Raw genomic sequence first — 25,514 nt, forward strand, 5'->3', positions numbered from 1 at the left:
CAATTAGTGCTAGTTCATGCATAACTCCATGGGAGTGAGAACAATGTTATCTATATGGCACACATGAACTAGCTAAGTCTGGTTATGAAAAGCTAATAAAATTAGATAAGAGGCACCTGCAGGGGCTTAGAAACAGGCAGAAATTTAGAGGTTTAAATGTTATAAAGTATATTAATATAACAATGTTGGTTGTGCAAAGCTGGGCAATGGGTAGAAAAGGTGTCACCCATCTTTTTAAACAAAAAAGTAGACTGTTCCTTTGAAGAGAAACCAATTTTACAGTACACTGCCCTTTTAAAGCTCCTGATCAATTCAGCAGGAAAACATGTACAATTGCTCATAGTACTAGTTGTTGTCAGCTGTAGACCCATAACAGATCTCAAATCACACCTATGCCCTTGTAGCCCCTATCTGCAACACACCTCATCAGACCTCAGATCAGCCTTAATAAAGTGTATGCCCCTGTAGCCCCTATCTGCAACACACCCCATCAGACCTCAGATCAGCCTTAATAAAGTGTATGCCCCTTTAGCCCCTATCTGCAACACATCTCATCAGACCTCAGATCAGCCTTAATAAAGTGTATGCCCCTATCTGCAACACATCTCATCAGACCTCAGATCAGCCTTAATAAAGTGTATGCCCCTTTAGCCCCTATCTGCAGCACATCTCATCAGACCTCAGATCAGCCTTAATAAAGTGTATGCCCCTGTAGCCACTATCTGCAACACATCTCATCAGACCTCAGATCAGCCTTAATAAAGTGTATGCCCCTTTAGCCGTATCTGCAACACACCCCATCAGACCTCAGATCAGCCTTAATAAAGTGTATGCCCCTTTAGCCCGTATCTGCAACACACCCCATCAGACCTCAGATCAGCCTTAATAAAGTGTATGCCCCTGTAGCCTCTATCTGCAACACACCTAATCAGACCTCAGATCAGCCTTAATAAATTGTATGCCCCTGTAGCCTCTATCTGCAACACACCCCATCAGACCTCAGATCAGCCTTAATAAAGTGTATGCCCCTTTAGCCGTATCTGCAACACACCCCATCAGACCTCAGATCAGCCTTAATAAAGTGTATGCCCCTTTAGCCCGTATCTGCAACACACCCCATCAGACCTCAGATCAGCTTTCATAAAGTGTATGCCCCTGTAGCCCCTATCTGCAACACACCTCATCAGACCTCAGATCAGCCTTAATAAAGTGTATGCCTCTGTAGCCCCTATCTGCAACACACCCCATCAGACCTCAGATCAGCCTTAATAAAGTGTATGCCCCTGTGGCCTCTATCTGCAACACATCCCATCAGACCTCAGATCAGCCTTAATAAAGTGTATGCCCCTGTAGCCTGTATCTGCAACACACCCCATCAGACCTCAGATCAGCCTTAATAAATTGTATGCCCCTGTAGCCCCAATCTGCAACACACACCATCAGACCTCAGATCAGCTTTCATAAAGTGTATGCCCCTGTAGCCCCTATATGCAACATACCTCATCAGACCTCAGATCAGCCTTAATAAAGTGTATGCCCCTGTAGCCTCTATCTGCAACACACACCATCAGACCTCAGATCAGCTTTCATAAAGTGTATGCCCCTTTAGCCCCTATCTGTAACACATCCCATCAGACCTCAGATCAGCATTAATAAAGTATATGCCCTTTTAGCCCCTATCTGCAACACACCTCATCAGACCTCAGATCAGCCTTAATAAAGTGTATGCCCCTGTAGCCCCTATCTGCAACACACCCCATCAGACCTCAGATCAGCCTTAATAAAGTGTATGCCTCTGTAGCCCCTATCTGCAACACACCCCATCAGACTTCAGATCAGCCTTAATAAAGTGTATGCCCCTGTAGCCCCTATCTGCAACACACCTCATCAGACCTCAGATCAGCCTTAATAAATTGTATGCCCCTGTAGCCCCAATCTGCAACACACACCATCAGACTTCAGATCAGCTTTCATAAAGTGTATGCCCCTGTAGCCCCTATATGCAACATACCTCATCAGACCTCAGATCAGCCTTAATAAAGTGTATGCCCCTATAGCCCCTATCTGCAACACACCCCATGAGCCTTAATAAAGTGTCTAGGTATTTTACATACATTTTATTGGACATGCAGTTAACTACTCTCAATTATCTGTTAGTAGTACTTGAGGAATATAGTTGAAAAGCACATATTAAAAACATGTAAAACTGTCCTTTTTGCAGCTCAGGGACATACCCCTTAATTATTGTTTATCCTTTCTCTTTTACTATGTCTAATTAGGGACAAATTGTAAAGAGTGCCTCCCCTCAGCAAACAATTACTGTATAGCACATTTTAGGTCAAGGTTCAGAATCCTCGTTTTAAAGCTACACATCTTTTTGCTTTTTTTGTGAAAAATGAATGACTTAAAGGGACATAAAACACAATTTTTTTCTTTCATGATTCAGATAGAACATACAATTTTAAACAACTTTCCAATATACTTCAGTTATCAATTTTTTTTGTTTTCTTGTTATCCTATGTTGAAAAGCAGTAAAGTAAGCTTATGAGTGTGCACGTGTCTGAAGCTCTATATGGCAGCAGTTTTGCAACAATGTTATACATTAGCAGGAGCACTAGATGGCAGCACTATTTCCTGTCATGTAGTGCTTCAGGCATGTACACACTACCTACCTAGGTATCCCTTTAACAAAGAATAACATGAGAACAAAGCAAATTTGATAATAGAAGTAAATTGGAAACTTTTTAAAAATTGTATTCTCTATCCGAATAATTAAAAAAAAAATTTGGTTTAATATTCCCTTTAAAGTGACAAAAAACTCAAGATTTAGCTTTCATGATTCAAATAGAGCATGTCGTTTTAAACAACTATTTAATTTACTTTTATTATCTAATTTGCTTCATTCTTTTGGTATCCTTAGTAGAAAAGCATACCTAGGTAGGGTTAGTAGCAGCAGTGCTCTACTGGGGGCAGGCTGCTGATTGGTGAATACAGATATATGCTTCTTGTCATTGGTTCAGCTAGCACCAATTAGTACATTACTGCTCTTTCAACAAAGGATAACATGAGAATGAAACAAATTTGATAATAAAAATAACTTGGAAATTTGTTTTAAATCTAATAATCTATCTGAACCATGAAAGATGTTGGGTTTCCTGTCCCCTCAAACTCTGCAAATGCTTGCAAGTATTGCTCCACTTAATTGAAAGCAAAAACATACAACTGCCCATCTTTCTGAGTGGCTGGACAAAGTAAAACTATTATATCAAACCCATAAAGTAAAGCTGTGGATTGGGAGAAAAACAAATGTGTGTATAACATAATGTGTATATATAACAATGCTGGAAACCTGCCTTGCTAAATGCATTACAGGCAATTTGGGAGTGATTAATAGTCATGTAACACTGGGTAATATAATAGATCTGGAACACAAATAATGTATATGTTTTATTTTGTACTGGGGAAAGCGCTTTACTGCCAGTCAATCTACAGAACCTGTACGGTTTTAAAATGAACTTGTTGCAGTGCACAGAAATGACAACTCAGACAGCTGAATGTGAGAATTCACTGCCCGAGGCAGCTCTCTCTCTGCTACATAGGAATGAACTGAATGGGAAGGATAACTGTCAAAATATTTTAGTTCTCTAAGGCGACAATGTCATTATTTTTAAGCATTATTAAAGTTTTGAGCATAATGGACAAAAAAATAAATCTATTTAAAAAAATATATTCCCATCATAAAACTTTAAAGGGAGATGAAACCCAAAATGTTTATTTTATGATTCAGACACAGGATACATTTTTAAATAACTTTCCATTTTACTTCAAATATCATTTTTGCTTCATTCTCTTGGTATTCTTTATTGAAGGAACAGCAACTGTGAGCTAGATGAACACATTGGTAAGCCAATGAAAAAAGGCGAATATATGTGCAGCTAGCTTCCTACCTAGGTATGTTTTCAACAAAGGATACCAAGGGAACTAAGCAAATTAGATAATAGAAGTAAATTTGAAAGTTGTTTTAAATTGTATCCTCTATTTGAATCGTGAAAGGAAAATTCATGTCCGTTTAAAATGACTTAAAGGGCCACTAAACCCAAAATCTTTCTTTCATGATTCAGATAGAGAATAGACATTTAAACAACATTACAATTTACTTCCATAATTTATTTTGCTTCATTTTTTAAATATCCTTATTTGAAGAAAAAGCAATGCACATGGTGAGCCAATCACATGAGGCTTCTATGTGCAGCAACCAATCAGCAGCTAGTGAGCATATCTAGATATGCTTTTCATCAAAGAATATCAAGAGAATAAAACAAATTAGATAATATAAGTAAATTAGAAAGATGTTTAAAATTGCATTCTCTTTCTAAATCATAAAAGAAAAAATGTGGGTGGCATGTCACTTTAAGCATCTCTTCCTGGGCTTCCAAAGCCAAAATTCTATTGGAGTTGTAAACTTTAATACTTACTCAGTCACCTTTTGTTGCTAAAGGGCAGTCGTGAAAGGGTGTTAAAGGGGCAGCTGTGAGTTTGGTTATCTGTCATGAACTTGTGCATCAAGCTATCCAGACATAAAGGTATTATTTATCTATATCAATAGTAAGCTCATTATCCCTCCCTAGATGCATAGATTATTCTGTATATCAGCCTTCAAAATTCTACAATAAGAGCAAATAAAGCACTCAGTTGGGAACAAACAGAACTGTTATTCTGTCAGACTATAACCAGGGCAAAACCTCTTAAATTCACTTGTGTCTTTAAAGGGGCATTCTGGTCAGAATTGAAATGCACATGGATGGATTACATATTTAAATAGAAACATATTTGCAATATACATATATTAGCAAAAAGGCTTCTAGTAAAATTTATCAATATTTAAACATTAACATTTTTCTCTGCATGTGCATGTGAAGCAAAGCTAGATATTCTCAGTGCACCAGCAATTTAAATACTGCAGCTTCTCAGAGTGCCAGTGGGGCTTGTATCATGTCAGAAATTAAAGGGGCATTAAACACAACATTTTTCATTCATGGTTCGGACAGACATTACAATTTTAAACAACTTTCCAATTTACTTCTGTTTATTTTGCTTCATTCTCTTTGTATCATTTGTTGAAGAAACAGCAATGTACTATTGGGAGCAAGCTGAATGCATTGGGTTAGTCAATAACATGAGGCATATATGTGCAGCCAACAATCAGTCGCTCCTGAGTCTGCAAAGGATATCAAGAGAGCAACACAAATTAGATAATTATTATTATTATTATTGGTTATTTGTAGAGCGCAACAGATTCTGCAGCGCTAATATAGAAGTAAATAGGAAAGTTGTTTAAAATCACATGTTCTGTCTAAATCATGAGATTTCATGTCCCTTTAACAAAATGAGTCACTACACACACACATATATACACACACTACACATACACATATATACGCATGCACACACACAGACACACTTATACACTCATGCACACAGACACACATATACACTCATGCACACACACACACACACAGACACACATATACACTCATGCACACACACAGACACACATATACACTCATGCACAAACACACACAGACACACATATACACTCATGCACACACAGTCACACACACACATAGGCACACATATACACTCATGCACACACTCACATACATGCATTTACACCACACATATATACGCACACTACACATACACATATATACGCATGCACACACACAGACACACTTATACACTCATGCACACACTCACACAGACACACATATACACTCATGCACACACTCACATACAGGCATTTACACACACATATATACACACACTACACATACACATATACACTCATGCACACACACACATATACACTCATGCACACACTCACATACATGCATTTACACACACATACAGTATATACACACATACACACACATACACGCGCGCACACACACAGGTGTGCTCGCATATGCACACGCACACGCATGTACACACACAATGCACAAACACAGACACACATATAGACGCATGCACACCCACGCACACGTGCACGTATACACACACGTCATTGGTTCAAAACTGTACTATAAGCAAAAAGACATGAAATCCTAGCCCACTTTATATCTAAAGGTGCCCATACAGGCTGACGCACACATCTAAGGTTAGCTGTACAAATCTCTTGCTCTGTCAGATGAGAGCTGCCTGGTATTTCATAGCTGGACTTTTCCTCTTGAGTTGGACCAAACTGATATACTTCAGAACCTTTTGCTTTAGAGCAGAAAAAAACTATATCTTAGTTTGAAGGGGAAACTGGTAACATATTTATTGGACATAGATATTTGATGCCCAATATTAAGTTTGTAAATCACAAGCATATTGAGAGTTTAGCAAATTAACAATGTTCTGGCAGAAAGCCACTTTATCCACCTTACAGGGTGGGCGTATATTCATCTGCTGAACAGTTTTCTTATTTGCTTAGAAAAACACTTTCAGACATAATTATTAAACTTATTGCCACATCAAGGGAAACAATACCCCAAATCAGACACACATTAAGGATTTATGTTGCACTTTAAGTCAATATTGCTTTGTTCATAAATTATATATAACTTATACTTGAATAATGAATTTTACTCTTTATCTTGCAGACATTTGCATTCCTGAATCTATATGATGTTATGTGGATTCTTCTTCACATTATCATCCTCATCTTTTAGCTATCATTTATTTCTTTTTTATTACCATTTTCTTTATGAAGATTGTTTTTATAAATCTACGTTTGGTCAACAAGACAGTGAGATGCTGCAGGTCTGGACGTGGGCCAATTCTTTAATAAAATGATGAAGTAATACCATTGATGGGATATATAAATCAGCATAGATTTGATAAACAACTTCACAAAGAACAAATATATTTTTATCATACCTGCATGAAACGACCATCAGCTGTTCCCAGATTGGCAATTGTGAGAGACCCTTCTGTGAATACGGAAATTGATGTCAGCAGGACATTGTTAAACTGACCCATAAACAAGTCAAGGCGTTGTAATGGTGTGGTCCCTTGTATTCGATATTCATCAATTGGCGATAAGCACTGTGATGCATTTCTTAACAATGTCTATGAGAAAAAGAAATTATAAATGTATTCAGTAATCAAATAAACATGCTTTCAATTCCAATAGATATAATGTAAGTGCTCCCTAAAACCTACTGATTACCCTGCTCATGTCTCACCATATGTGATGTAACCTGTCCTGTGTACCACCTTTATGTAAGGTGAGCTTCACACTCTTACTGAGATGAACCAATTAAAATGAAGATTTGTTTGGAGACATGAGTTCAGAAAACAGCCTAGATTCAATAAAACCTGTTTGTGAAACGAATATGGCGCTTAAAAAATACAGCAGCTCTGCATCTATAAACATCCCTTGTCAGAGTTTTGCGAGCTCAGCTCATGCTAATTTGAGGCGGTCCCTGAGTTAGTGAGTCTTTATGCATGGCTCAAACATGAGGCTCCTCGACACTAAACAACATGCAAAAATGAACCAAATAAATCTGAATAGGAATTGCTCTGGATTTTGCAGAAAGAGTAGAGTGAAAAGGTAGAAAGAGAGGAAATGAAGAGTGAATAGAGAGGGTAAAGAACGGAGGAAGCAAGAGGTAGATTAGAGACTGGGGAAAGGAGAATGAAGAGAGAGGAAAAAGAATAGTGAAATATATAGAGATACATTAAGGGAGAGAGAGAATGGACTGAAAGTAGAGAAAGAAAATAGAGGCAAAAGTTAATAGAAGAGAGAGAGAAAGAAGAGAGTAAAGAGAAAGAGAGAAGAAGAGATAAAGGAAATAGGAAAGCGACTGGGAGAGTGGAGAGAAACTGAAGAGGGAAATAAAAAGAGAGGAGAGACAGAAAATAGAGGGAGAGAGTAGAGAGAAATAAATAAAGGAGAGATTGAAAAGATAGTGTACAAAGACAGAAAGAGGAGAGAACAGTGAAGAGACAGAGAGAGAGAGAGAGAGAGAGAGAGAATAGAGAAGGAGAGAGTGGGGAGAGATGGCAGAGAGTGAAAGGGAGCTGGAGGAGGAGAGAAGAGGAGAAAGTATAGAGGAAGAGGAGTTGATAGAGAGAAAGAGAGAGTGAGAAATGAAAGATGGAGGGAGAGAGGGAAGAGAGAGAAGGTGAGAAAGGAGAAAAATAGAAAAGAGGGGAGAGAGTGTTTATAGAATAGATATGGGCAGACAGAGATAAGGGAGAGCATGAAAATAGAGATTGAAGAGAAGGAAGTATGGTGTGGAGAAAGAGAGTGACAAAGAAATAGTGAATAGAAAGAGTGAGAAGGGAGGGATAGAGAAAAAGGGCAGAAAAAGAATGGGCGAAGTTATAGAGCAAGGAGAGAAAAAGAGAGAGAGAGAAGGAGAAAGTGCAGAAAGAGAGTGTAGCTAGTAAAGGAAGGTTAAAGCAGACCTGCCATTTTTTAAATCATTATCATCATTATAGACAACAAATTATCCTCTGGAGCTCTCTCAGTCTATCTCATGCTCCCTGCTTCTCTTCAAGCAGTGTGTGGCTAATTCTCACATCCTCTGGTTCTTCAATTGATCACACTAATCTAGTCTCACTTCTTTTCAATCACACCTGCATGTGTCTACACACTGTGTGCTATTCACAGGGAGCACCATAACCGCCCCGCATACTACTCATGTTTTGAGACACTAAGGATACAACAAGGGTGGCATTTGAACATGCAGGAAAGGGGGGTGCACAATATAACCTCAGCCACACCTTTCATTTTGCAGCACTGCATTTTGGAACATGTAGTCCCAAGTAAAAAATAGTAACCGGCAGAAAGTCTGGGACAGAGCTCACAGGCACTTCCTATGCTTTTACAGTATGTCAACAAGCCAACGGTGTTGTTTTTACTAATCGATGTGCCATGCACATGTTACACATAAAGAAATTATCACATGAAGACAGAGACACACTGTGAGGCCCCTGTTTAAGTGAGGCCTTAGGCGACCGCCTATTTGGCCTAATGGTAGAGCCATTACACAACCCATTTTATAAACGTGCCCAAGGTGTTGCGGATGTAGTTACTATTTTTCCATTGTGCTAGCAGTTCTTGATTAATGTGCAGCACATCATGTATTGAGCACTTACTGCAGTTATTCTTGTTACTTGCAATGCTCCGTTCATTTTAAATATGATCTCGCCTTCAAAATGAGACCACTTAGCATCCCCATGAACATCTATGAAACTAGCCCAATATCACTTTTCTTCAAATCTCATAGTATATATGGAACCACAACAGCATAATATTAATACTTAATAAAAGTAATAAAAGTATTTACACTTACTGTGCATAATTTCTCTCACGTGCAATTACATTTGTACTCTCTGAGCACGCACTAGGCTATAATCAAGTGCATGCCACTTAATACTATATCAAAACACTGAGCAACGGCTGTAAATAGTTCTTCATGGAAGTGGGAAAAATGTGCATAATAAAAGTCAACATAGATTATACATTATTCTGAGTCTGTTAAAAAGGTGAATTAATGTCCCTTTAAGTAAAGGAAGGATTCTCATATAAAGGTTTCTCTATTTATGTAGCACATTTTTTATTCATTAACTTTTAATAACTAACAATAATATGCTTATTTCATCCATCGGATTTGGTACTGATGTTGTCTAGACAGCTCATTTAAATTCTTCTGCAGTTTATTGTACTTCAGTCTTCCTTACAGCAAAGACGTTAACTGCCCTGACAATTCAATAGGAATCTATTAATTGATAATGTGGTTAATATTGATGTTCTCCTCTCATTTTAGAGGGATGAGAATTTCCCAGGAGGAAACGCATCAATAGAAAAAGCAGAAAATTCCTGCTCTGCTGAAGCATATTGCTTTCTTCCTTTTATACCAAAGAAACACAATTTATTTCTGTCTGCTTTGTTTAACTCCCTAACAACCGAAATAAAACTTTGTGAAAATTGTATTATTTGAATTGGACTGTCTTTGTAAGGTTATGCCTCTAAGTTGGACAAATAAAAAAAAAGAAAAAAAAAAAAAAGAAATAATATTGTAATAAATAATAGTAGATCATTATCTAATGTTTAAATTTAAAATAAATACACTTTATGACCAAAAGTATGTGGATACCTGACCATTACACCTATATAAGTTCCATCCCATTCCAAATTCATGAGCATTATTATGGAGTTGGTCCTCCTTTTGCAGCGGTAACAGCTGCCATTTTTCTGGGAAGGCTTTCCACAAGATTTTGGAGTGTGTATGTAGGAATTTGTGTCCATTTAGCCAAAAGAGCATTTTTTCAGGTCAGGCACTAATGTTGGGCAAGAAGGTCTGGCTTGCAATTGGTGTTTCAATCCATCCCAAAGGTGTTTAACTGGATTGAAGTTTCTGTGCAGGCTACTTAAGTTCCTCCATACCAAACTCATCAGACAATATCTTCATGGTCGCTTTGGGCACAGGGGCACAGTCATGCTAGAGCAGGAAAGGGACTCCCCAAATTGTTGCCACAAAGTTCTAAGCACAAATTTGTCTAAAATGTCTTTGTATCCTCTAGCAATAAGATTACCCATTTACTAGAACTAAGGAGCCTAGGTGAAACCCTTAAAAACAGACCCTTATCCCTCATCTAGCTGGTCTTTCAATGGGGGTAGATTTTTTAATATCTATTATAGGAGGCCTGCTGGAGACCGCCCTATTATGACCCAAAAAACATTGTGGTTGTTAAGGGGTTAACAAAAAGGTTTCCAATTTACTTATATTATCTAATTTGGTTAGTTTTCTTGAAATCCATTGTCAAAGAGTAAACATAGGTAGGATTATAGAATTAAAATGGAAAGTTGATAACAATTTTATGCTCAGTCCAATCTATTTAAGCTTAATTTTGACTTTACTGTCTCTTTAATTTTGACTTTACTGTATATTTAAGGAAATTAAAGTCATTTTTATATATGTATTGTTTATATACAAAGTGCTTTTTCTTGTATTCTCCATACTACTTCCCTGTCTATAGCCAAATTAATGACATTGATTGGTCCAGTTTTAAAGAAACAGCCTATTCATGTTTTTTCTGTATAGATCCTATGTATATGTTTATATGTCTTTATATTTAAATAAGATCCGAAACTTTGATTCCTAAAATGTTAGTTCCCTGAACCTATAACACACACACAAATAAAATCAATGCTGCCCCTTTTTGGACAAAGCTAGACACACCTGCTCTAAACACTTTACTATTAGCAAATCACTGTAGCAAACATAAAACGGCAGAAGTAGCAGATCACATTGTTGTAAAATGAAATGGCATCCTTGTTACTATATATAATCACTGGAAAGCAATTAAGTTCATTGAGCTCTCCTTTAATTGATATATTTGCATTCATTATTGAACATTTTAGATACTAATTTGATAAGCCAAATGGGACCAAACATTATTGACTCGGCCAAATATTATACACTAATTAGTTTCTGCCATAACAAGAAATCTAATTATGAAATACCGTTATACTTAAGGACAATGAAAAATGTGTGTCTCATTTTGGAATTTGGAGCAACAAGTTTACAACAAGAAATTGTATGTCATTTGTGTCAGCTGTAAGTTTTTATTTTGTGACATACACTAGTAATTATCATTATAAAGTGGGCATTGGGAAAATATTGCTCTTCAGTTAAGTCATTGAAGGTTAATAAAGATAGCTGGCTACTTCCAAGAAAGAGTATAACACTGATTTCTATAACAGATTCTTTGTCAGCAGAAATTATGCTGCCTTCATTTATTCATTACTGTAATTCTGATTGAAAATATAAAATATTCATAAAATATCATAAATAAAAACTGGAAGGCAATAAAGTGCTCGTATTTTCATTGTAAAACAAGTATGTTGCAGATGTTTGATATATAAAGCAAAAAAGAGGAAATAATTATAACAGAAATAAGCAAATATGGAGTAAGGGACTGGTAGCTGCTAGTTATTATTTGTCAGATATAACTAATCTAGGATTATATTTGAAACATTTGATTGTTGTGATGTGAAATATATTGTGGGCTTCCTGTTTCTAATCATAAAGATGTTCAATAAGTTCTAAAATATTCACAAATGTATTTAGAACTTATGAGATTGCTAGCATGCATAGATGCCAAATGTATTCTTTGGTGCCAATGAATGAATGGGTTGTTGTTTATATTAAGTACATTTTTAAAAAGAAGCCAGCAGTAAAATTCTAAAGGTAGTGACTCAAGGGATCTTGGAATTTGCCAAGACTTAGGTTAGTAGGGCAGGCATGAGATCAGAAGTGCAAAACAAATACTTTTAGTGGTACACCCTTATAAGTATATATTATTTTAAATTGCAGATTGAAGGGACATTAAATTCCAAAAATATTATTCCTTAAAAAAATAGATAATCCCTTTTTTTTTTTACCATTCCCCAGTTGTGTATAACACTTTTATATTAATATACTTTTTACCTGTGTGATTGCCTTGTATCTAAGCTATTCCAGACTGCCCCCTTATTTCATTTCTTTTAACAGACTTGCATTTTAGCCAATCAGTGCCCTCTCAAAAGTAAAACCACGGGCGTGAGCACAATGTTATCTATATGGCACACATGAACTAATGACTACTAGCTACAACAGTTTAGCTTTCAACTAAGAATACCAAGAGAACAAAGCAAATTTTATGATGAAAGTAAATTGGAAAGTTGTTTAAAATTACATGGCCTATCTAAATTTAATTTGGACTTTACTGTCCCTTTAAGGTGGTACCGTTTTTTTTTTTGAGTTGCAGAATTTATTATTCCTTTTTCTGACACCTGGAATTTCCCTGTTTCAATTAGTTGATCATTTAAGTTCTGGCATTAACATTATTTTTGTCATTTAAAGAGACAGTCTAGTCAAAAATAAACTTTAATGATTCAGATAGGGCATGCAATTTTAAACAACTTTCCAATTTACTTTTATCATCAATTTTGCTTTGTTCCCTTGGTATTCTTAGTTGTAAGCTAAATCTAGGATGCTCATATGCTAATTTCTTAGCCCTTGGAGGCCGCCTCTTATTTGAATGCATTTTGACAGGTTTTCAGAACTAGAGGGTGTTAGTTCAAATGTGTCATATAGATAACATTCTGCTCACACACGTGGTTACCTAGGAGTCAGCACTAATTGCTAAAACGCAAGTCTGTCAAAAGAACTGAAATAAGGGACAGTCACAGAGGTAAAAACTATCGCCTAGATTACGAGTTTTGCGTTAGCCTTAAAAAGCAGCGTTGAGAGGTCCCAACGCTGCTTTTTACCTAACGCTGGTTTTACGAGTCGGGAAGGAAAGGGTCTACCGCTCACTTTTCTTCCGCGACTCAAGGCTACCGCAAATCCCCTTACGTCAATTGCGTATCATATCTTTTCTATGGGATTTGCCTAACGCTGGTATTACAAGTCTTGGAAGAAGTGAGCGGTAGACCCTCTCCTGTCAAGATTTCGACCGCATTTAAAAGTCAGTAGTTAAGAGTTTTATGGGCTAACGCCGGAACATAAAACTCTTAACTAAAGTGCAAAAAGTACACTAACACCCATAAACTACCTATTAACCCCTAAACCGAGGCCCCCCACATCGCAAACACTATAATAAATATTTTTAACCCCTAATCTGCCGACCGGACATCGCCGCCACCTACATTATACTTATGAACCCCTAATCTGCTGCCCCTAGCATCGCCGACACCTACATTATAGTTATTAACCCCTAATCTGCTGCCCCCAACGTCGCCGCAACCTAACTACACTTATTAACCCCCAATCTGCAGACCGGACATCGCCGCTACTTTAATAAATGTATTAACCCCTAAACCGCCACACACCCGCCTCGCAAACACTAGTTAATTTTTATTAACCCCTAATCTGCCTGTCCTAACATCGCCGACACCTACTTACATTTATAAACCCCTAATCTGCCACCACCAACGTCGCCGCTACTATAATAAAGTTATTAACCCCTAAACCTAAGTCTAACCCTAACCCTAACACCCACCTAATTTAAATATAATTTAAATACATCTAAATAAAATAACTACAATTAAATAAATTATTCCTATTTAAAACTAAATACTTACCTGTAAAATAAACCAAAAGATAGCTACAATATAACTAATAGTTACATTGTGGCTATCTTATGATTTATTTTTATTTTACTGGCAACTTTGTATTTATTTTAACTAGGTACAATAGTTATTAAATAGTTATTAACTATTTAATAACTACCTAGCTAAAATAAGTACAAAATTACCTGTAAAATAAATCCTAACCTAAGTTATAATTACACCTAACACTACACTATCATTAAATAAATTACCTAAACTACCTACAATTAATTACTATTAAATACAATAAAATAAATTACGAACCCCCCCCAATAAATTACAGAAAATAAAAAAAATTACAAGAAGTTTAAGATAATTACACCTAATCTAAGCCCCCTAATAAAATAAAAAAGCCCCCCAAAATAATAAAAAGCCCTACCCTATACTAAATTACAAATAGCCCTTAAAAGGGCCTTTTGCGGGGCATTGCCCCAAAGTAATCAACTCTTTTACCTGTAAAAAAAAATACAATACCCCCCAACATTACAACCCACCACACACACACCCCTACTCTAAAACCCACCCAATGCCCCCTTAAAAAAAAAACTAACACTACCCCATTGAAGATCACCCTACCTTGAGCCGTCTTCACCCAGCCGGGCACCAGTGGTCATCCGATCCGTCCAGAAGTCTTCATCCGATGGGCCAGAAGAGGACATCCAGACCGGCAGAAGTTTTCATCCTATCCGGGCAGAAGAGGACATCCGGACCGAGAGAAGACTTCATCCAAGCGGCATCTTCTATCTTCATCCATCCGACAAGGAACTGCTCCATCTTGAAGACCTCCGGCACGGAACATCCTTCTAGGCTGACGACCAACGACGAATGATGGTTCCTTTAAATGACGTCATCCAAGATGGCGTCCCTCGAATTCCGATTGGCTGATAGGATTCTATCAGCCAATCAGAATTAAGGTAGGAAAAATCTGATTGGTTGTTGCTATCAGCCAATCGGATTGAAGTTCAGTGAGGTCAATTCTATTGGCTGATCCAATCAGCCAATCGGATGTTCTCTTCTGCCCGGATAGGATGAAGACTTATGCCGGTCTGGATGTCCTCTTCTGGCCCATCGGATGAAGACTTCTGGATGGATCGGATGACCACTGGTGCCTGGCTGGGTAAAGACGGCTCAAGGTAGGGTGATCTTCAATGGGGTAGTGTTAGGTTTTTTTAAGGGGGAATTGGGTGGGTTAGAGTAGGGGTGTGTGGGTGGTGGGTTGTAATGTTGGGGGGGTATTGTATTTTTTTTTACAGGTAAAAGAGCTGATTACTTTGGGGCAATGCCCCGCAAAAGGCCCTTTTAAGGGCTATTTGTAATTTAGTGTAGGGTAGGGAATTTTATTATTTTGGGGGTCTTTTTTATTTTATTAAGGGGATTAGATTAGGTGTAATTAGTTTCAAATATTGTAATTTCTTTTTTATTTTCTGTAATTTAGTGTTTTTTCCCCCCGTAATTTAGTTTATTTAATTCAATTGTATTTAATTGCAGGTAGTTTAGGTAATTAATATAATTATAGTGTAGTGTTAGGTGTAATTGTAACTTAGGTTAGGGTTTATTTTACAGGTATATTTGTATTTATTTTATCTAGGTAGTTATTAAATAGTTAATAACTATTTAATAACTATTCTACCTAGTTAAAATAAATACAAAGTTGCCTGTAAAATAAAAATAAATCCTAAAATAGCTACAATGTAACTATTAGTTATATTGTAAATATATTAGGGTTTATTTTATAGGTAAGTATTTAGTTTTAAATAGGAATAATTTATTTAATTATAGTAATTTTATTTAGATTTATTAAAAATATATTTAAGTTAGGGGGTGTTAGGGTTAGGGTTAGACTTAGGTTTAGGGGTTAATACATTTAATATAGTAGCGGCGACGGGGGCGGCAGATTAGGGGTTAATAATTGTAGGTAGGTGACGGCGACGTTGGGGGCGGTAGATTAGGGGTTTATAAGTATAATGTAGGTGGCGGCGGTGTCCGGAGCGGCAGATTAGGGGTTAATAAGATAATGCAGGTGGCGAGGATGTCGGGGCGGCAGATTAGGGGTTAATAAGTGTAAGGTTAGGGGTGTTTAGACTCGGGGTTCATGTTAGGGTGTTAGGTGTAGACTTAGAAAGTATTTTCCCATAGGAATCAATGGGCTGCGTTAGGAGCTGAACGCTGCTTTTTTGTAGGTGTTAGGTTTTTTTTCAGCCGTCTCAGCCCCATTGTTTCCTATGGGGAGATCGCGCACGAGCACGTTTTAGCCAGCTTACAGCTACCGTAAGAAACGCTGGTTTTACAGTGAGATGTGGAGCTAAATTTGCTCAACGCTCACTTTTTTGAGGCTAACGCAGCCATTCAGAAAATGTGTAATACCAGCGTTGTTTAAAGTGAGCGCTGGAAAAAAAAGGCTTGTTAGCAACGCATGGCTTTACCGACAAAACTCGTAATCTATATGAATAAAAATGCAAAATTTAGGATTGGGTAATATAGGGATTATTTATCTTTTTTAACAATAAAAAATCTGGTATATACTGTCCCTTTAACTGGGAGCTCTTCATTTTACAGAAAGTTTTAAAAAAGGGGTGGGATAGAGTTCAAATTTAATTTTCCATTAAGTGAATACTGAATTTCCAACATTTAAATGCAAATTAAAAACGAATGCTATTTTCTGACATTTACTTTAACTTGTGTATTTAAAAAGATTATTAAGATTACAAATATAATTATTAATAAAAAAACTGTTTAACCAATATACAAAATGTTGCAGCTAAATGATTTTACTGGCTATCTATCTATCTATCTATCTATCTATCTATCTTTCCTTAAAGGGACAGTATACACCAATTTTCATATAACTGCATGTAATATACACTACTATAAAGAATAATATGCACAGATACTGCTCTAAAAATCCAGTATAAAACAGTTTAAAAACTTACTTAGAAGCTTCAAGTTTAGTTCTGTTAATAAGGTAGCTGGAACACCCACTGCAAGTGGGAAAAAGCAGACACTCCCCCCTCCCCTTCCTCTGCATATGAAAAGACTCTAAACAAACAGGAGCAAGCTGGAGTAGGTATACATCAGTATTCTCCTAAAACTTTGGGGCTTGCTTAGGAGTCTGAAAATCAGAGCAATGTTATTTAAAAATAAGCAAAACTATACATTTAAAGGGACAGTTTAGTCCAAAACAAACTTTCATTATTCAGGTAGGGCTTGTAATTTTAAACAATTTTCCAGTTTACATCTATCACCAATTTTGCTTTGTTCTCTTGGTATTCTTAGTTGAAAGCTAAATCTAGGCGGTTCATATGCTAATTTCTAAGCCCTTGAAGGCTGCCTCTTAGCTTAGGACATTTTGTCAGTTTTTCACCACTAGAGGGCATTAGTTCATGTGTTTCATATAGATAACACTGTGCTCATGCAAGTGAAGTTCCTAGGAGCCCACACTGATTGGCTAAAATGCAAGTCTGTCAAAAGAAGGGGCAGTTTGCAGAGGCTTAGATACAAGGTAATCACAGAGGTAAAAAGTGTATTAATATAACTGTGTTGGTTATGCAAAACTAGGGAATGGGTAATAAAGGGATTATCTATCTTTTAAAACAATAAATATTCTGGTGTAGACTGTCCCTTAAAAAACCAAAAAAAAAACCTGTATGGGCTATATAAATGGATCATCTACAAGACATTTATGCAAAGGAAAATCTGGTGTATAATGTCCCTTTAAGGGACGTTGAACTTGTGAAACCCACCAGATGAGTAACCTGTTTATATAGTAAGCCATCTAGGATGTTGTCCAGTGTTAGCCCTTTAGTGCAGATGATGCATGTGTAGCTATCCTGAGAAGGGAGGCACTTTGGGAGAAGATTGCAGTACCTCTGCACACCAGGCAGTTGGGAGGTGGCCAAGTGTGTTCATCATCACCAGGCGAATCCAGGGATGCTGTAAACCTGTAAGTGCCAGGCTGTTGCAGGCTAGAGAAGGGAGCTAGATAGGGGTTGAGTGACAAAAACCCGCAATCTCAGCCCCCTTAAAGGCCTAGAAAACTCCAAACAGTGTGTGTGTTTTGGGAAATAAAAGCACTTTTGTATAGAAAATGAAATAAAAATAACACCTTTTTTTTTCAGGCCAGGGTTTCTAGGTACTTATAACCGGTTATAAAAAAGTCATACATCAATTTGCAATTGCACTATACAAGAGTCCCTTTTTTCAGGTGTTATGATGCATTTTAAAGTAGTGCTGTTGCAATTGATATTTGTCTAAAAGTGAAGGGTGAGCGGAGAACCATTGTCAACGTGCACACCTGACTGGTGATCAACATAAATTAAACTAGGTGCTGTGCGCACCTCATCATCTTTTGTGTTTCCTCAAAAAGGCACAGAAACCCCCATAACCCCTTGATTTAAAGCCCAGAAGCCTTTTTTTAAATATAGTCCCTATAGGTTTGAATAGTCAGGGGATCACGCTGGTGAGTGATCAATTGGCATACATAATGTGTATTTGCTTCAGTAGAGGCTTATTGGAGCCGCTATGTGAAGATCAAAGTTATATAAATATACCCAAAGGCCCTTATTTATATGAAGATTAACCCTTCTATGAAATCTAGGAAATATTGGGGGCACTGTAGTCAGGTGATCACTGACATGTTTTCCTAGCTGGAATTTAAAGTAACACAGTGTATAATTGTACAGGCTGAGCCCCTATGTTAACAACAACAGTGCAAAGACGTTTGTCTGGATTAGGATAAACCTCCCTGGCTGCAGCATAAATTATTTAACTATTTTATTACTAATCATTGTATGCATTAAATGTGTTGAAATGTCATAAAAAGTAATATTTTTTTTTACTTTACGATTTTTAATGAATTAATTCTATTGAAAAACACAAGAATTATTCTCTATTTCTGCCCATTTTAGAAAGGTTACCTAATAAAAATTATTATTATTATTATAAAGCCACTAACATTTTGACTAAAGAGTTTATAAGAAAAAAATGTGAGCAGTATCGAAAAGCTCCTAAACAGCTGAGTTCAGGGGTGTAAAATGGTTCAGTAGCTAAGAGGTTAAACAAGTTTTCCATTACATAATGACATCACATACTCAATTAGACTATGATCCATCAAATACACAGATGGACTGTGTATCATACTGCAAATTCCATGATCATTATTTTTTACTAGATATTTGTTAGTTCTTAAACCATGCAGAAAAAAAAATGCACATTTTTCTCGGGTTTCTGCATCCCATAATTTAAAGAGATGTTAAACAGTCTATTTCAATGTTGTAATAAATAAAATCCTAAGCAGTTGCTTATACTTAACATAAATCATTGCAATATGTATTATTCATCTATTTAAGAGAACACTAAAGTCAAAATTAAACTTTCATGATTCAGATAGAGCATGCAGTTTTAAGATACTTTCCAATTTACTTCTATTATCAAATTTTGCGCATTCTTCTTATATACCCACACTTTGGGCGAGATTACATATACAGCGTAGGTTTTGGCGCAACTGCTGAAACCGATGTCGCCCGTAAATTCACCTCGCACATCGGGTGAATCACATAAACAGTGCCGGCAGATTATATACTGCTGTAAATTAGATAAACAGGCGAAGTACAGAAATTTGCGGAAATAGAAATTTCTGGAGTCGCAAGTGACTTACGGCAGTATATGATCTGCTGGCACCTAAGTAAACAACAAAAAAAGTTAAAACACCCGTAAATGTCTAACCCGCCTCCCAAAAACTAAACCGACACGTCAAAATCTTTATATCCGCCACCCCCCCACATCGCAACCCATAATAAAATGTATTAACCTCTAAACTGCCACCCCCCCACATCGCAACTAATAATAACATGTATTAACCTCTAAACCGTCATCCCCCACAAACACAATCTACCTAATTAAACTATTAACCCCTAATCCGCCAACCCCCCACAACGCAAAGTACCTATCAACACTATTAACCCCTAAACCGCCATCCCCCCACAACAAAAAGTACTTAATTACCCTATTAACCCCTAATCCGCCACCCCCCTACAACGCAATGTACCTAATTAAACTATTAACACCTAAACAGCCATCCCCCCACAACGCAAAGTATTAATCTAATCATAAGCTCCCTAACCTAACACCCCCTAAGTTAACCCCAATTACATAAAATAAAAAAGACTATTTTACTAATAGATTAATTCAAAATACCAAAATTAAAAATCCTAACTTAAAATTAAAATAAAAATCCTAGCATTACATACAAAAATAAAACCCAAGATTAAATTTAAATAAAAAATCTAAGATTACAAAAAAAATCAAAAAATCGAAGATTACATAAAAAAAATTAACAAAATTATCCAAAATAAAAAAAAATGAAACCTAAATTAAACCCCTATAAAAACAAAAAAGCCACCCAAAATAAAAACACACCCTCTTCTAAGAATAAACTACCAATAGCACTTAAAGGGGCCTTTTGTAGGGCATTGCCCTGAAGCGATCAGCTCTTTTACCTAGAAAAAACTACAAATTAACCCCTAACAGTAAAACCCTCACCCACCCAACCCCCCAAAATAAAAAAGACCTAAAAGGGCAATCACCTCTTTTGCTGCCCGTTAAAAAATAAAAAAGCCCTAATCTAAAAAAAAAACACCCCAAAAAACAAACAAAAAACACTAACCCCAAAAAATTTACTCACCGTTCCTGAAGTCCGGACATCCATCTTCTTCCAGGTGGAGAAACTTCTTCATCCAGGCAGATCCATCTTCATCCATCATGGAACTATCGTCTATCTTCTTCCCAGAGGTACGGAGCGGTCTTCGGGGGCGGCAGTCTTCGGCGACGTGGAGGTCCTCTTCATGCGATCATCTGCCGCACACTGAAGATTGAATGCAAGGTATCCCTTTTATATTGGGGTACCTTGCATTTCTATTGGCTGAAATTTTAAAATCAGCCAATAGGATGAGAGCTACTGAAATCCTATTGGCTGATTTGAACATGCACGCATGCGTTAGGTGTTATTACATTTATTAGTTATTGCAGTGAGGGGATGGCGGTTGAGAGGTACATATTGCACATGCGGTAGGTGTTTTTTAAGACTTCCAGGAATATGGAGTAAAATTTCTCAATTATTGCCATGTAAGTCCTTGCGCTGAATATGTGATACCGACTTACGACACCGGTTCTATGTTAGTTTATGGGAGTGAAAACTGCGTCCGACGGGTGAAATATACGTGCCGCATTTGTATGCAGCGCCGTATATATGAGATCGCAACATCTGTCTTTTGCGGGCGACTCTGCATATGTGATCAGGACCTTTGTGAGACACCAGCTTCTGAGCATGTGCACAAGTTCAAAGGGTATACATATACACTAGTTTGTGATTGGCTGATGGCTGTCACATGATACAGGGGGCCAGCAAATGGGGAAAAAATAAATTTGTGAAAAAATAAATCTATTGCTTATTTGAAATTCAGAGTGTTATTGCAATGTCTTCTTATTATTTACGTGTTAATTCTACAATTCTACTGTATTTAGGGGTCCTTTAAATGATTTTTACATTTTATTTGTTTTTGTTACACTACATTTGTGCTTCCTGTCACAGCCCTACAAGGAGGAGGAGACCTTTGCAGGAAGTTTTATCTTAGCCTGATGTCATAAAACTTCTAGGCTAGTGAATAGACTAGATAACAGGGAGTCAGATTTGCTCATGCCAAGAACTGATAGAATAAAAACTTGTTTTGTAAATCCTTTGCTTAAAGGACCAGTCAACACAGTAGATTTGCATAATCAACAAATGCAAGATAACAAGACAATGCAATAGCACTTAGTCTGAACTTCAAATGAGTAGTAGATTTTTTTTCTGACAATTTTAAAAGTTATGGATATTTCCACTCCCCCTGTACCATGTGACAGCCATCAGTCAATCACAAATACATACACGTACCATGTGACAGCCATCAGCCATTCACAAATGCATATTCTTGCACATGTTCAGTAGGAGCTGGTGACTCAAAAAGTTTAAATATAAAAACTGTGCCCATTTTGTTAATGGAAGTAAATTGGAAAGTTGTTTAAAATGGCATGCTCCATCTGAATAATGAAAGTTTAATTTTGATTAAGTGTCCCTTTAAAATACTGTGGGGGGGCTCTACACTGAGAATTTCTATGGGATAATTTTGCAAGAAAACAAGCACGTTGGTTTTACACAATCTATTTCTTTTTACATTTACTTTGATTTAACATATTTGTTTTTACCAAAGGAGCACTGTTTACTATCCCTTTAAAGTGGTTTGCACCTGCTTAAAATTAAAGCAAAGTTTAACTTAAACTTATTATAATTTTATTTTCATGGATCATTTAAGTATACAAAAATGGCTTTTTAATCTGAAGTCTTGCCCATTCTCTCTGTATATATATATATATATATATATATATATATATATCCAAGCAGTTTCCAGATCAGCCCACCAAGAGACAGCAGCCTGGGTGCAGATATAAATAGCATATGTAACAGAGGTCGATATTTCTTACCATGTGATCTTCAAATATCATTATAGTCACAAATTTTTGAAAAAAGTATTTTTTCAAATGATTTGAGTGTCGGAGCAAAAATTACAAAATATTTATTTGCATAATAAATCTGTGTATACGAGAACCTAAACAATATATATATATATATATATATATATATATATATATATATATATATGTAACAGAGGTAAATGCACTCTCAGGACTTCCACAAATTTCTTTATTGGAAGTTTTTCGGGGTTCACAACCCCTTCATCAGCATAAACTTACAAGCAAAACACAAACAATTTATAGTGCTTCAACAAATCACTCACCAAACAGGTGTTGCTCCAAAGTGCGCCAAATATCGAGTGTGGAACGCATCTTGCGTTCCACAGTGCTAAAGCCTACCGGAAGTGATGTTATCTCACTTCCGGTTTCGCGGCTACATAGTATTAAGAATACAAGCTATTTTATGACAATTCCTCATACACTATATCGTCTAAACGTGTATTAAACAAGAGGTGACACAAACTAAAATATATTTGAAAAACTACATTAGATCGCCGTAATGCTATTCCTAATCGGCCGATCAAGTGACATTGTGTATATAAATCTCCATGGCAACTGTAGCCATGGTTATGATAAACAAACATTAATCGTGTCTCAATACTGTGATCAGTTACAAAGTGCAGCCCACTAACATCTCATACACTATGTCACTTGATCGGCCGATTAGGAATAGCATTACGGCGATCTAATGTAGTTTTTCAAATATATTTTAGTTTGTGTCACCTCTTGTTTAATACACGTTTAGACGATATAGTGTATGAGGAATTGTCATAAAATAGCTTGTATTCTTAATACTATGTAGCCGCGAAACCGGAAGTGAGATAACATCACTTCCGGTAGGCTTTAGCACTGTGGAACGCAAGATGCGTTCCACACTCGATATTTGGCGCACTTTGGAGCAACACCTGTTTGGTGAGTGATTTGTTGAAGCACTATAAATTGTTTGTGTTTTGCTTGTAAGTTTATGCTGATGAAGGGGTTGTGAACCCCGAAAAACTTCCAATAAAGAAATTTGTGGAAGTCCTGAGAGTGCATTTACCTCTGTTACATATATATATATATATATATATATATATATATATATATTGTTTAGGTTCTCGTATACACAGATTTATTATGCAAATAAATATTTTGTAATTTTTGCTCCGACACTCAAATCATTTGAAAAAATACTTTTTTCAAAAATTTGTGACTATAATGATATTTGAAGATCACATGGTAAGAAATATCGACCTCATCATACACATTAAAGGACTATTAAAGTCAATATTTTTATACAGGGTCAGGCAGAAGTAACGCCCCTTTTTAATGAGCTTGTAGAAGTAACGCCCTTTTGTTTCAAATGTCGTAAGAGTGTGGTTGTGTTATGCTTATTTATTTTCTGTACAAACTCTGTAAGATTTTAAGTCTGTAATAAAAGATTTGCTATAGATTACCAGATCATGAAAAGGGGACGTTACTTCTGCCTGACCCTGTATATGCATTGTGTATATCAGTAATTAAGTAGTATATTGCAAAATACATTAACACATTATTCTAAAATCATTTAAACTGATATAATAATAATAATACTTACTAATGATTTTCATAACTACCTCGTGAGTATGCTTATCTTTAAGGGCCACTGAAGACAAAATTAAAGTTTTATGATTCAGGTAAAACATGTAATTAAAAAAAAACGTTTTAATGTACTTCCAGAATCAAAATGTGCACATTCCTTTTACATGCACACTTTCTGAGGCTCCAGCTTCTACTGAACATGTGCAAAAGTGCACAGTATATATTTATATGCATTTTTTGATTGGCTGAGGGCTGTCACAGGATACAGGGGGATTGAAAGTGCTATTGTATAGTTTTTTTGTTTGTTTTCTATTTATCAAATATGTCATTCTACTGTATATAATGCTCCTTTAACTCCCTTAATTGTGATAAATTAGGGCTAGCTTTAAATGAGTGTGTCCACTGCTCTAATCAATCATTATCTATTTTGTAGCTGGTTTACACTATTTGTAGAATTTTAAAGGATACCTATGTTACAAAATTTGCCATTGTGCCCCTCTGGGGGGAGTATGGGTCAAGCTAAATAAATAATGTATACTGAAAAGTGATTTATATTACAATCTCAAAGTCTTTAACTTACCTTTAATAAGTTATCAAGGACTAGTAAGCAGTGCCAGATTCTTCTGAAATCTTTTTGTACTATAACAAATAAATTACCCTATATTCAAAATATAGGTTTAGACTTGATTTTCCTAATTATTCGTATACTGTAGATTTTTAAAGGAACATTGCACTTGCAAATATTGTTACGTTCTGTAAATTTGTTGTATATATATATATATATAATTTTTTGCCTGAAAATAAATAAATATTAATATGTCTAAGAACTCAGTGTTTAGATATCATGTGCCACTGTTGACAGCACTTTATTACTACATCCAGTCAAGGCTGGCGGTGTTCAAATTGCTGAACAAAAGATTTTAGAGACTTTCAGTTTAGTCTGACCTAGGATGACAAGGTGACAGGTTCTGGCAGGATGTCCCGCTAGTAATTGTTAGCAAGCAGCCTAATTAAATATTTATCAGGGATTTGTTTTTCATCGAATTTAACTTAGTGAGGAGATTCTGAGAATTTACTAAGCTTTCAGCAAGATGTCTAACAACCAATCCTGATTTAGATTACACGCAGTCTTGAATTCTACCATTGACATTCTGATTTATTACCCAGTAACACATTTTAAAGGTATCATTGCAATATAGTTATTTTCTTCAAGATGTGAGATGTAAGATAACATTAT

The 25,514-nt window shown here is 36.3% G+C and overlaps 1 protein-coding gene across 2 annotated transcripts in view; it reads right to left on the reverse strand.

The window, feature by feature from the left end:
• MET (MET proto-oncogene, receptor tyrosine kinase) overlaps nucleotides 1-25,514 on the reverse strand; it is a 278,950-nt gene that overhangs the window by 151,041 nt on the left and 102,395 nt on the right. For both annotated transcript variants that reach the window (XM_053716691.1, XM_053716690.1), the window contains one exon: nucleotides 6,922-7,113. In XM_053716691.1, coding sequence (XP_053572666.1) covers nucleotides 6,922-7,023 — 102 coding nt within the window. In that variant the 5' untranslated portion in view covers nucleotides 7,024-7,113. The remainder of the gene's footprint in view (nucleotides 1-6,921; nucleotides 7,114-25,514) is intronic.

Source organism: Bombina bombina, chromosome 6, assembly GCF_027579735.1.
Source record: "Bombina bombina isolate aBomBom1 chromosome 6, aBomBom1.pri, whole genome shotgun sequence".
Classification (NCBI taxonomy): domain Eukaryota; kingdom Metazoa; phylum Chordata; class Amphibia; order Anura; family Bombinatoridae; genus Bombina; species Bombina bombina.